Source organism: Mytilus californianus, unplaced genomic scaffold (assembly GCF_021869535.1).
Source record: "Mytilus californianus isolate M0D057914Y unplaced genomic scaffold, xbMytCali1.0.p SCAF_1, whole genome shotgun sequence".
NCBI classification, from domain to species: Eukaryota; Metazoa; Mollusca; class Bivalvia; order Mytilida; family Mytilidae; genus Mytilus; species Mytilus californianus.
The window spans coordinates 64,232,538-64,247,906 of NW_026262581.1; the positions used below are offsets into that span (position 1 = coordinate 64,232,538).

At 29.2% G+C, this 15,369-nt stretch overlaps 1 protein-coding gene across 2 annotated transcripts in view; it reads left to right on the forward strand.

Moving 5' to 3' along the window:
• The window catches only part of LOC127706061 (epidermal growth factor receptor substrate 15-like 1), a 35,660-nt gene that overhangs the window by 10,875 nt on the left and 9,416 nt on the right, over positions 1 to 15,369 (forward strand). For both annotated transcript variants that reach the window (XM_052210517.1, XM_052210525.1), the window contains exons 12-13: positions 13,582 to 13,753; positions 14,625 to 14,735. In XM_052210517.1, coding sequence (XP_052066477.1) covers positions 13,582 to 13,753; positions 14,625 to 14,735 — 283 coding nt within the window. The remainder of the gene's footprint in view (positions 1 to 13,581; positions 13,754 to 14,624; positions 14,736 to 15,369) is intronic.

Below are 15,369 nucleotides of genomic sequence, written 5' to 3' on the forward strand. Positions count from 1 at the left end.
AAATTTGATTTTTTCTGACAATTTTTTTTATCAAATCATAAACAAAACTGTGTCCATGGTGTAAGTGAATAAATTAAAGACATAAATAACTACAGACAAGTTTTTATTGATATTTTTAAATATGAAGATAATCCACTTGTGTCACAATAGCCAGGGAAGCCATCGTCTCAGAGTAGCCTCTGCCAGGGCGGCTATCGGTAAAAGGGTTAAAGGTATTGAAGACAGTATTTCATTCAAATTAGCTTTTTTATGTGAGGATAAAAATTTTTAAAACCTTTTTACAATATCACAGTCTATAATGTAATTATAAGTTATCCAGGGAATCATGATTACATGTACCTTTATGAAAAGTAATCTTATGTAATCGATTACATTTGAATGGAGCTGTCATTGTTAAGTAATCAATTAAATTAGCAAAGTAACTGTAAATGTTATCTAATTGTAATTTTATTGATTTCTTTATAAAGTAATTGACCCTATCCCTGCTTTGAACTGAAATTGTTCACGTCTATGTGCAATTTAAAATTAAGAGATGTGTTAAGAAAAAATCCCCAGCCCTTGACTTTACACAAAGATGGAAACGAAACACTTCAAATAATTATTTTGGACCTTTTTAGGGCTTTGTAACCTATTCCATTTCACATTTTGATAACTTTTGTTTTGGATTTTCTTAAACAAAGTGAAATAAACCATATATTGGTCAGATAGTGTTAGTTATCTAAAAGAATTAAAATCTTCAAAGCCATGTATTTTTTTGTGATTTCATATTTTCCTGTGATTATATGTCTTTTGAAATTTTTTTTTTCAAATAACACATTGAAATATGCTCAATACACAGTGAATACACCTTATTGCTTCTTGTCTCTCATTACTGGACATCACAGTTGTTCCCATAATATTTGACATCATAAGAGAAAATATCTAATGCTCAAAGCAAAAAGTTGTTGTATATATAGCATCATTTATTCAAGTGTCAAGATTCTAAAATAAGGATAAGGTCTATTACAAATACATTGAAATAATTATTGATTCAAAAAATAAATCAATAGTAAGTAAATTTTATTTCAAACTAAAATAGTAGGACCAAATTCAACTGTTTATGATCCTTGTACTTTGTACTAATTTATAGTAAATAATAGAATGGAACAGTAATAATATTATAAATTAATAAATACAAATCTTCCTTGTTTTCTGGGAGACAATATATATGGCTGTATGCTGTCACCAGCAGATTTCTCCAAAGAATGAAGAAGATTTCCTTAATGCTGCAAACTGAGATCAGCATGTATTTTTTCTCTTGTCAGTGAAACACATTGAATGACAAGCTATACTTATAGATTATTGATAGTTTTTTGAACGAGAGGGTGTTTCTCAGCTACAATCTCATAAACATCCTCAAGTTTGAAAGACCATTGATAATCTGTTTATCGCTATTTTGCCTATGACATCGTTAATTTTTACATTGACAACGGCACGTGCGCTCTTAGTTTCTGACGATAATTTTCTATCTCAAGCTAGTAGCATGGTATGAAAAATTATCACTAAAAAAGATCCAATGAAAAATACACAAAATAGCGATAATTACAAAATATTAACTTCTTTTCAAAATTTAATTTTAGAATTGAAAGTTTTTCAAATTAGGGATGTATTTTTTTGTATTAAATTGTTGAGTATGACTGGAAAATACTTTGATGTGATTCATGAAATTGTATTTAGGAATGACATCTGCAGGTTAATGCAGAATCATGAAAGTTAGATAAAAATGAGAAGGTTAAACACTTGAGGTTGATTGATTAATTATTTGTTCGCTTAACCTACAGTCACAAATATTACATGCATATTGATAATGAGATGGGAAGATACCATGCTTTGTACTAGACCTATATGCTGAGTCTGATTATTTAAAAATGATAGCTAACAATTAACAGTTGGTAGGAAACATGCCACCATACCAAGGATCTCTTGAAATTTTTTCACACAATTTCAGTCATTTTGAGATGACTTAAAAGTTGGGCCCCTTATTCAAACTCGAAATTATTCACACTAGATTCATAGGATCAACAAACCTGTGTTGACTGCTTCATTGCATTGACTTCAAGAATTTCTTAACAATTTTCTAAAAACGTTGAAGAACAGTTATTGAATGCAAATGTTTAAAATTGAAATGATTTTAATGACTCAAAATGGTAAATTTATCAGACATGGCTAACGGTTCTTTCTGATTTTGAAGACGAAATTAAACGGGATTCATTCTGTTTATCAAATTGACAGGAAATCAAAGGATTTTTAATTCTATTAACATTAAATGTGTTTGAATATGACAAATGATAGTTGCATTCGGTTAATTTTGCATAAAATCATTTTGCATTTTACGATTAAATGTCTAATCTGGTGAATATAATTTCATAGCACAAGTTTGGCTTGTAAAAAATCAAGTTTTAATTTTAAATCAGAATTGTCGATTGTCTTTTGCTGAAAAATTATTACACCAGGGTTTTCGATATCACAAACTAGTCAAAACATTTACTAAATTTTATCATCGGTACAAGGACATCATTGGTAAATATAAATCAACATGCAGACATCTTATACGTTCAAGCATTTCACATCCAATCTTTTATGGTAATATTCTTTACAAAGCACAAAAAAGTCGGCATTCACCTCTAAAGTTAACAAAACCTTTAAACAGACTTATTAAGAAGGGATATAGTTACGATACTGTAGTCAGTTCATTAAAATTCGCATATTTTGGCTTTAATATTGATTCACTTATAGGGTCTTTGCATTTGAAATAAACACATTTATTCTAAAACCAGTTGTTGGCATGATACTGGTTATGTTCTTCTCATGTCTTTTATGATGGTATGATAATAAACCCCTAACAGGAGTGATTGTGCCTGATATTCATATGATGAAGACATAATCTTTCAATCAGTTTAATTGAGGTCTGGAGCTGGCACCTCTGACTATGTTTCAATGTGGCTAAAAAGGGATTTTTTGTTTTTTTGGATGCAAACATTTAATTGAGCTATTCACTTGTGCATGAGGTTTTGGACACAAAATTTATGTAGAAAAAATCCAGTGTCTGTGCTGGGATTCGAACTCAAGACCTTTAGCATATAGACCCACAATTCAAACCCCTACACCAGGAAGACTGGATACAAACTCACTGTTAATTTAACATATTTAAACATTGTGTCCAGGGCTCACAAAAGGTATATACTATATAATGATATATAAAGTATATTTCAAGGATTGTGTGGCGATCTAAACTAGATTTTATGAAGCATAAATTGTTTTTTATCGAATCTAGAAAAGCTGTGATGTAAAATAGTTATCCCATTCAGACTTGGTGTGTCAGTGTAAGATCACCCTCTGGCCTCCGGCCATCAGGATGATCTTACACTGATACACCGCATCCTCATGGGATAATTATTACTGAAACTTTATGTTATTAATTTAGGACATTTTCTATTGTACATGTAGTAGTTACAGTAAAAAAACCTTCTTTGGCTGTGTGATTTTAGCATGTAGTTTCAATCTAAAATATTTGTTTATTCTACCCAAATAATGCTTCTCTTTTTCTTTTAATGAAGTTTTTTTATTTAAACATTTTATTCACTATATTGGAAATTAAAAACAATGATAGCCTGGTCAAATGGTGAGCTGTAGATATAGTGTTGATTAATTAATATTGGATAACCCAACTCTTCCGGACCTGACATACACGGTTAATGTTTTAAGTGCTTTATATATCTCATCTTTACTTTAGTTTTAAAATTATTGGTATAGGATATTTGCATATAAATTCTTTTTGTAAAGGGACATAATTCTTCCAAATCTATTTTTAGATAAGGGGAATTTTAAGTTTTAAACAACTAGTATACTTAGGTAAAGGATTTCCCATTTATCATTATATAAATAATGTCACACAGGCACTTGAAATAGGAAAAAGTTGTTAATTGAAATTTCATAGTTTCAATATAAAAGGCCTTATTGATAATGATCTATTTGACAAAAAAAAAAAAAATTGTTAATCAATGTTGATAAAATGATTGCAGTTTTTTGTGGGCAGGTTACATAATTGTTTAAGTCCCTAATTGTTCCCATCAGAGTATTTCTTGTGAAAGCCCCTAACATTAAAATAGATGAGTGTTGTAAATCAGCAAAAATTATTTCCCTTTGAAAAAATACAATATGCAAATATATCAAACCAACAGAGTGAAGTTGAAATGAAATGATATATATATAAAGTATTCAGATCAATGTACTAGTATGTTAGGTCCGGAAGAGTTGGGTTACCTAAGATATCTCTATACAAACTCCCAACTCACAATTTGACCTATCTTTTTGCTTTGAATAATTTCATTTACTGGTCTTCCCCCCCCCCCCCCTAACTCCAGTCAGTTGGGGTATATAGTGTTGGTTTGCATTTTTCCACTCTTTTTTTCTTGCTGTTACCCTCCAAAATCAGAAAGTGGAGTTCAACAAAACTTTCATACAGTTGCTATTACCTAATGTCATTTAAGTACTGTAAATTCTGATTAGTGCTTGCCTTCATTATTGCATTTTTTTAATAATGGACAAAATGTTGGGTTTGATTATTGAGATTTCAGAAAAATCTGCATACAGATGAGATATATGAATAGGATATCAGAATGGAAGTTCTTATTATTGTGATACTCACCCAGTTGCATTATTCACATAAATAAAAACCCTGCAATAATTTCTGAATTTACAGTATTTAAAACGATTCATTTATACTTCTCTTTCAACATAGGATTTTTTATTGATTTTTTAACAAGTGATTTGAGTAAATGAGCAAACAGGCTTTTGAGAGTCACTAAGGCAGTTGTATCTTTATTCTATTTTAAACAGACTGCATAATTTTCAATAAGAATTTGAGTATAGTTATCTGATCATAGACCATCAGAAGTGATAACTGTATTTTAATGACTACAGCAGTATTATTTTATTGCAGTTATTACAATTAAAAAAAAAGAAGACAATACTTATCTCTCAACATTTGATTTACACTTTTTATTTTATTTATTCTACCCAAAACTATGCTTCATTTGGACTTATAAGGAAACCTTTTTATGCTTTAATTAGCTTTATCAAATTTGAAAATTAAAAAAAAAGATTTAAAAAAAAGAGAGCTTAGTCTAATGGTGAGTAAGGGTATGTATAGTGTTGTTTAATTAATATTGGATAACCCAACTCTTCCGGACCTGACATACACAGTTAATGTTTTTAGTGCTTTATATATCTCATCTTTACTTTAGTTTTAAAATCACTGGTATAGGATATTTGCATATAAATTCTGCTTGATAAGGGACATAATTCTTCCAAATTTATTTTTAATTAGGGGAATTTTTAAGTTTAAAACAGCTAATATACTAAGGTAAAGGATTTCCAATTTATCAATGTCACACAGGCACTTGAACTAGGAAAAAGTTGTTAATTAAATTTCACAGTTTTAATATAAAAGGCCTTATTGATAATGATCAATTTGACAAAAAAAAATCTATTAATCAATGTTGATAAAATGATTGCAGTTTTTTGTTGGCGGGTTACATAATTGTTTATGTCCCTAATTGTTCCCATCAGAGTATGTCTTGTGAAAGCCCATAACCTTAAAATAGATGAGTGTTGTAGATCAGCAAAAATTATTTCCCTTTGAAAAAATACAATATGCAAATATATCAAACCAACAGAGTGAAGTTGAAATGAAATGATATATATATAAAGTATTCAGATCAATGTACTAGTATGTTAGGTCCGGAAGAGTTGGGTTACCTAAGATATCTCTATACAAACTCCCAACTCACAATTTGACCTATCCTTTTGCTTTGAATAATTTCATTTACTGGTCTTTTCCACTCTTTTTTTCTTGCTGTTACCCTCCAAAATCAGAAAGTGGAGTTCAACAAAACTTTCATACAGTTGCTATTACCTAATGTCATTTAAGTACTGTAAATTCTGAAATTAGTGCTTGCCTTCATTATTGCATTTTTTTAATAATGGACAAAAATGTTGGTTTGATTATTGAGATTTCAGAAAAATCTGCATACAGATGAGATATATGAATAGGATATCAGAATGGAAGTTCTTATTATTGTGATACTCACCCAGTTGCATTATTCACATAAATAAAAACCCTGTAATAATTTCTGAATTTACAGTATTTAAAACGATTCATTTATACTTCTCTTTCAACATAGGATTTTTTAATGATTTTTTAACAAGTGATTTGAGTAAATGAGCAAACAGGCTTTTGAGAGTCACTAAGGCAGTTGTATCTTTATTCTATTTTAAACAGACTGCATAATTTTGAATAAGAATTTGAGTATAGTTATCTGATCATGGACCATCAGAAGTGATAACTGTATTTTAATGACTACAGCAGTATTATTTTATTGCAGTTATTACAATCAAAAAGAAGAAGACAATACTTATATCTCAACATTTGATTTACGCTTTTTATTTTATTTATTCTATCCAAAGCTATGATTAGACTTTTGAGAAAACCTTTTTATGCTTTAATTGACTATATCAAAATTGAAAATTAAAAAAAAATGAGAGCCTAGTCTAATGGTGAGTTGGGGTATGTATAGTGTTGTTTATTTAATATTGGATAACCCAACTCTTCCGGACATGACATACGCAGTTAATGTTTTTAGTGCTTTATATACCTCATCTTTACTTTAGTTTTAAAATCACTGGTATAGGATATTTGCATATAAATTTTGTTTGATAAGGGACATAATTCTTCCAAATTTATTTTTAGATTAGGGGAATTTTTAAGTTTAAAACAGCTAGTATACTAAGGTAAAGGATTTCTCAATTTATCCATGTCACACAGGCACTTGAACTAGGAAAAAGTTGTTAATTAAAATTTCACAGTTTCAATATAAAAGGCCTTCTTGATAATGATCAATTTGACCCAAAAAAGAGAAATCTATTAATCAATGTTGATAAACTAATTGCAATTTTTTTGTTGGCATTTTACATAATAGTTTAAGTCCCCAATTGTTCCCATCAAAGTATGTTTTGTGAAAGCCCATAACCTTAAAATAGATGAGTGTAAAATCAGCAAACTTATTTCCCTTTGAAAAAAATACAATATGCAAATATATCAAACCAACAAAGTAAAGTTGAAATGAAATGATAGATATATAAAATATTCAAATTATTTTACTTGTATGTTAGGTCCGGAAGAGTTGGGTTACCTAAGATATCTCTATACAAACTCCCAACTCACAATTTGACCTATCCTTTTGCTTTGAATAATTTCATTTTCTTGACTTTTTTAACATTTATCTCAAGTTAGGGAATGTAGTCTTAGTTTGCAATTTTTCAACACATTTTACTTGCTGTTACCCTCCAAAATCAGAAAGTGGATATAAACAAAACTTTTATAAAGTTGCCATTACCAAGTGTCATTTAAGTGCTGTAAATTCAGAAATTATTGCGAGCATTTATTATTGCGATTTTTGAAGAATGGAGAAAAATGCTAGTTTGGTTATTGTGATTTCAGAAAATCTGCATACAGATGAAATATATATGTATAAGTTATCAGAATGAGTTCTCTCATTATTGGGATACTCACTCAATCCATTAATCGCATTATCAAAAATCATGCAATAATTTCTGAATTTACAGTACATTGAGTATTTAAAACGATTCATTTAAACTTCTCTTTCAACATAGAATGTTTTTTACAAGTGATTTCAGTAGAAGAGCAAAACAGTTTTTTGAGACCCACTGTGGTAGTTGTATCTTATCTTATTTTATAATTTTGAATAAGAATAGAATAAGAATTTGAGTATAGTTATCTGATCATAGACCATCAGAACTTCAGAAGAGATAACAGTATTTTAATAACTACAGGAGGATTATTTTATTGCAGTTATTACAGTAAAAAAAAAGGAGACAATATTTATCTCTCAACATTTGATGTATGCATTTTAATTTAATTTATTCTCCCGAAAACTATGCTTTGATTAGACTTTAAAGGAAGATTTTTAATGCTTTAATTGACTATATCAAAATCAAAAATTGAAAGTCTGGTCTAATGGTGAGTTGTAGGGATGTATAGCATTTTTCATGTAATATTTGATAACCCAACTCTTCCGGACCTGACATACATGTGCAATAGTGTTGAGTGCTTCATATATCTCATCTTTTCTTTAGCTTTAAAGTCATTGGTATAGGATATTAGCATATTTCTTTTTGTAAAGGGAGATAATTCTCCCACTTCTATTTATAGATTAGGGGAATTTTAACTTTTAAACAGCTGGTATAGTTAGGTAAGGGTTTCCCATTTATCATTACTTATTTAAATGTCTCACAGGAACTTGAAAAATAGTAAATGCGATTTCACAGTTTTCATATTAAAGGCATTATTGATAAGGCTCCTTTTACAGCAAAAAAAAACATTTTTAAAAGTTATTGTTGATTAACTGATTGTAGTAAATTGTTGGCATGTTACATTATTGTTAAGTCCCCGATTGTTCCCTACTTTTGGATTAAGATTAGTAGTAGGTTTTCTGAAAGCCTCTAACCTAAAATTAGATGAATAGTAAATTAGCAAAATTATTTCCCTTTGAAAAAATTTAATATGCAAATATATCAAACCAACAAAGTGAAGTTGAGATGAACAGATAGATATATATGTATTCAGATCGATTTACTAATATGTTAGGTCCGGATGAGTTGGGTTACCTAAGATATTTCTATACAAAACTTCCAGCTCAGAAATTTGACCTATCTTTTTGCATTGAATAATTTCATTTTTTAGTCTTTTTTTTTTTGTCTCCTTTTTACCTTTCTCCTGTTGGGGAATAAAGTCTTGGTTTGCATTTTTCTACATTTCCTACTTGCTGTTACCCTCCAAAATCAGTAAGTGCATTTCAACAGATTTTTATACGAATGCAAAATTTTTGCGGTCTTTTATTGGTATCACGTCGTCGTTGTCTGAAGACATTTGGTTTCCGGACAATAACTTTAGTATATGTAAATAGAAATCTATGAAATTTAAAGTTTAAACACAAGGTTTATAACCACAAAAGGAAGGTTGGGATTGATTTTGGGGGTTATGGTCCTAACAGTTTTGTGATTAGGGGACAAAAAGGGGCCCAAATAAGCATTCTTCTAGTTTCTAGACAATAACTTGTGGAAAGGTGTATGGATCTCTGTGAAATTAGACCACAAGTTTCCATACCACAAAGGGATGGTTAGGATTGGCTTTGGGGGGTTATGGCTCAAACCGTTTAGGAATAAGGGGCAAAAAAGGGGGAAAAACAAGGGTTTCCTGGTTAATGGACAATTACTTAAAAGTACAATGTTATGTTTGGATTACCTCCCTTACACTGCTTTTAAATTACGTATAAAGAAATGTTGTATTATCTTGAGGTGATTAGCTGTCAATTTATTTTTAGAAGTTACTATTAAAAAATGCTGATTAAGGAATATTAATTTTATGATAATGTATGTCATTTTCTATTTTAAGACTTTTATGATGTATTTAAATGGGTAATTATGGTTGCAAACTCAATTGGAAATTTGAATTGAGATTATGACCATATCTTGAGGGAAAGATTTTTTTTTTGAAAAAGGGGGGGGGGGGGGGGGGGTAGGTGAAAAAAAATGGTGGGGGGTAAAAAAGAAATTGTGGGGGGGGGGACAATTTTTTCCTCATTTCAGATTTCAGAAATTAAAAAGAATTAATATATTATATAATTGATATATTAATATATCAAATATTTTTTTTTCTTTTGCAAAAAAAGGAGAGGGGGTCAATTCGCAACAACATAGTGTATTGCACAAAAGCAAATAATTGAATATAAATTCAAATCATATAACTAATTCTAAGTTCTTTGACTACAGTTATTCTGTGTCAGAAACCTATTATGTGTCAAATATTTAATTACAATCCAAATTCAGACCTGTATCAAGCGCGAATATTGTGTCCATTTTTGCCCCAACTGTTCAGGGTTGGACCTCTGCGCTCAGCGAAGCAATTTATTCATACAGTTGTCATTACCTAATGTCATTTGAGTATATAAAATGATTCATTAGTACTTCTCTTTCAACATACAATTTTAAAAAAAAAAGTGTATACAAATAATTTCAAGATGAGTAAAACAGTGTTTGAGAGACCCTGTAGCAGTTTTATCTTCTTTTTTTTTTAAACAGACTGCATAAATTTGAATGAGAATATAAAATGATTCATTAGTACTTCTCTTTCAACATACAATTTAAAAAAAAAAAATTTTATACAAATAATTTCAGTAGATGAGTAAAACAGTGTTTGAGAGCCACTGTAGCAGTTTTATCTTCTTTTTTTTTTAAACAGACTGCATAAATTTGAATGAGAATATAAAATGATTCATTAGTACTTCTCTTTCAACATACAATTTAAAAAAAAAAATTTTATACAAATAATTTCAGTAGATGAGTAAAACAGTGTTTGAGAGCCACTGTAGCAGTTTTATCTTCTTTTTTTTTTAAACAGACTGCATAAATTTGAATGAGAATATAAAATGATTCATTAGTACTTCTCTTTCAACATACAATTTAAAAAAAAAAATTTATACAAATAATTTCAGTAGATGAGTAAAACAGTGTTTGAGAGCCACTGTATCAGTTTTATCTTCTTTTTTTTTAAACTGACTGCATAAATTTGAATGAGAATATAATAAGATTTGAGTATAGTTATTTAATCAAAGACCATCAGAAATGTAACTGTATTTTATTGAATACAGGAAGATTAATTTATTGCTGTTATTACAGTCAAGAAAAAAAGACTAATATTTATGCATTTAATTTTATTTAAATCCAAAGATTTTTTTTTATCCTACTCAAGGGTATATGCTTCAGCCATACTTAAACGGAAGCTTTTAATGATCAATGCTTTAATTCACTAAATCATACTTAAAAATAAAAACATGAGAGCCTGGTCTAATGGTGAGTTGGAGATATAGTGTTTATTTAATATTGGGTAATCCAACTCTTCCGGACCTGACATACTAGTAAATTGTTTTAAGTGCTTCATATATCTCATCTTAACTTTAGTTTTAAAATAATCGGTAAAGGATATTTGCATATAAATTCTGATTGTAAAGGGACATAATTCTCCCACTTCTATTTTTAGATTAGGGAAATTTTATCTTTTAAACAGCTGATATAAGTTAAGTAAAGGATTTTCCATTTATCAATATTTATTTAAATGTCACAAAGGATCTTGAACTAGGAAAAAGTTGATAAATAAAATTCACAATTTCCATATTAAAGGCATTATTGATAAGGCTGCTTTTGCCAAACAAATTAAATCTTTTAACTCATTGTTGATTTACCAATTATGATGCATTGTTGGCAGGTTACATTATTGTTTAAGTCCCCAATTGTTCCCTACTTTTATGTCAAAAGTTATTATTGATCAGTAGTAAGTCCTGAGAAAGCCCCTTATCTTAAAATAGATGAGTGTTGTGTCAGCAAAATTATTTCCCTTTGAAAAATGAAATATGCAAATATATCAAACCAACAAAGTAAAATTGAATTGAAATGATATATATATAAAGTATTCAGATCCATATTATAGTATGTAATTAGGTCCGGAAGAGTTGGGTTACCTAAGATATCTCTATACAAACTTCCAACTCACAATTTGACCTATCCTTTTGCTTTAAATAATTTCATTTTTTTCTTATTTTTTAACCTTTAGGCCAGTAAATTTTGGTATATAGTCTAGGAATGTCTTTTTCTGAACTTTTCACCTGCTAAACTTCCTAAATTAGTCAGTGGATTTCATCAAAACTTTCATAGAGTTGCAAGTACCTAAAGGCATTTTTTTCAGTATATGAGTAAAAGAGATGTGGGTTATATATGTCAATGAGACAGAAACCCTACAACCCAAACTTTCGGGTGCATTACATTTGCACGCATTTGGGGATTAAATTTTTTTATGTTTGTTCGCATTCATTTTACAGGTAACACAGGTAAAATAAAGATAATTCATAATAAATATGACTATAGTTAATATGAATTTTGAACATGTTCTATTTGTAAATTAAAATTATATATACCAAAATTTACTGGCCTAAAGGTTAAAAAATAAGAAAAAAATGAAATTATTTAAAGCAAAAGGATAGGTCAAATTGTGAGTTGGAAGTTTGTATAGAGATATCTTAGGTAACCCAACTCTTCCGGACCTAATTACATACTATAATATGGATCTGAATACTTTATATATATATCATTTCAATTCAATTTTACTTTGTTGGTTTGATATATTTGCATATTTCATTTTTCAAAGGGAAATAATTTTGCTGACACAACACTCATCTATTTTAAGATAAGGGGCTTTCTCAGGACTTACTACTGATCAGTAATAACTTTTGACATAAAAGTAGGGAACAATTGGGGACTTAAACAATAATGTAACCTGCCAACAATGCATCATAATTGGTAAATCAACAATGAGTTAAAAGATTTAATTTGTTTGGCAAAAGCAGCCTTATCAATAATGCCTTTAATATGGAAATTGTGAATTTTATTTATCAACTTTTTCCTAGTTCAAGATCCTTTGTGACATTTAAATAAATATTGATAAATGGAAAATCCTTTACTTAACTTATATCAGCTGTTTAAAAGATAAAATTTCCCTAATCTAAAAATAGAAGTGGGAGAATTATGTCCCTTTACAATCAGAATTTATATGCAAATATCCTTTACCGATTATTTTAAAACTAAAGTTAAGATGAGATATATGAAGCACTTAAAACAATTTACTAGTATGTCAGGTCTATAAGATTCTTTAATCCATACTTCCTGATAAGCCTCTGAAAATATCTTAGCTCAACTTAAATCACCTTTTCTTTATGTACCATAGTTGTATTTGATTTCTGCATTGATAGTTGTTACGTTGAAATATATTGAAAGATTTCCCCATATAATGAAATATCATAAATCCACTTCTGCAACTGCTGATTCGATTTGAGCCAAATGTATATCACTTTTTAACCAGGAATCCTGTATTTTGTGTATGCATTTAGATATGTTGTAATGATATGACTTCTACCTAGTAATCAAATTTGGAGTTTGTCTTCACATTTATATCAAAATTATTTAAGAATTCCAGCTTTTGATGTTGAATCATTTGGTATTGAGAGGTTACCGGAATCTGGTTTTAGGGAGATGACTCTATAGATAAGTAATGTATTTTTAATAGCCAGTTTCATCAATGCTTTTTAAGCACTCATGTGAAACAGAAGTCAAACAATGTGTTACCTAGAAGCTTAGAATATGCAGACTTGCAATGTTTTTATGAATGCCAAAATTGTGCGGGGATGGGATTCACAAAAATAAAACCTTGCATTTTAAATTTGATAGTAATATTTTTATGCAGCATTTTCTAAAATTGCAATAATAAATCTGGCATATTTGTCCATTGCCCACAATCACAATAATAAATTCATGCAAAAATTTCTGAATTTACAAATTCTCTAAATTTTGTAGCTATATAAAGTATTCAATCTTATCAAAAGAATATTAGCATTTAACATATCTATGATACAGGGAGAAGTTAAACTTAGAAAGAGATGACTTACAGACTGAGGCTGATATAAAGATAAGTAACGGAGAAGTTCAGATGTTACAGAAAGAATTAGACAGTATTATGGCAACATTACAACAGCTAGAAAATCAAAAGAAAGAAGCTCAGAAATGTCTTGATGAACTAGATGAAAAGGTCTGTCTTTTATGTTTCTTCAGGCAAACTTGGCTTTTATAAGATTGTAAATTAACATTACCGGTAATTCCCATCTTCTTTAGTGTTACATATGAGGTTTCTAATCATGCAGACTTGTTTTATGCTACGTTTTCAAAATATTTAGAACTTTTTTCTGTTACTTACCATTCTTATATAAGTTCACAGAGTAATGCCATGGATATAGAGTTTCTTCTTAAACAAATCAACAAGAGTAGATCTAAAGTAATATAAAAAAAAATACAGCTGAGAATTGTGAACTGTAGAAATGAACTCTTTTTTTTCTAAACTTTTTATTTTATACTTTCATAACAAAATCCAAAAAATCACATTCTTTCTCAAGTCCAGTCCGGATTTACACTTCACATCCTGTAATTTGTGCATTCAAAACATTTTGCTGTTTCAAATGATATGACACATTTTAATCGATTTTATAAAAATTTGAAAATAAAACAAGTCAGCAGAAATAAGATGTATTAGCGACTCTAACATTACAAACTTTATTTCATAATGTTAGTATCCACATGGCAATAAAAATGTTTTGGGTCTTGGATCAAATCTTAAGTCGTTTGTGAGGCAGGAAACAGACATAATTTTTTATTGCCTTGCAGAAACAGTTTGAACAACAAAATCTTTTAGTTGGCTTGCCTTTTGCTTTGCAAAGATTGTTTTATGAATATATATCTAAAGTAATCTAACCTAATGAATGTATAATATCAGTACCCTGCACAATATATGATTGCATGATATTTTTTTATTATTTGGATACAATTTTCTTTTAATTATAACTTGCTTTATAACTAGATAGATGGACTTTTGGATATATCTTTAAGATGATGTGTTTTAATTTCAGAAATCAGATTTAATGGCAAATGTATCAGATATGAAAGAGAAATGTGATAAAGAAGAAAAAGAAATATACAATTTAAAATCACAGATTGACAATCAAGATCTTTTCATGAAGGTATTTAAATTTAGATTTGAGTTACTTCCCTTTTAATTTACCATAAAATACTAGAATTGAAATAACCACATTTAGAGACAATTTATTAAACTACCTTCCTTATATAAATATAAAAAGTATAAGATCAATAGAAATGGGTAGAAACATATATGTTGGACAGCTTTTCTCACCTGTTTCATATATATATTGTGTTTGTTGTGCTTCAACTTTATCAATGTTCAATTTTCTTCAATTCACACCACAAAAAAAAATATTACAATGGCAATTTAATTTCCCCTCATTCATGACGAGGGGACAATTGAAGAACCCTTCTTGTCTAATCTGCTTACATAGCCAGATTTCAGAAACTGATTGACATACACTCATATAAATTTGTTGGCAGGGGCACCTTTGAGAGACTGATAGTGTTACATAAGACAAAGGTCAAGTGTCCAATATGTCATGGTTCACATGTTACAATAAAAAATAAATTTTAAGCATGGTCAGGCTTCAACAGGTAATTTTTCTAAGCATCCCTTTGCCTTTATATGAGATACAAGTTTATATGGTCATCTTTATTCAGTGAGATGAAGTACTGATTATAGAAAAATAATATTGATTCTGCAAGGAGATTAACAGTAAGTGATTAGAATAG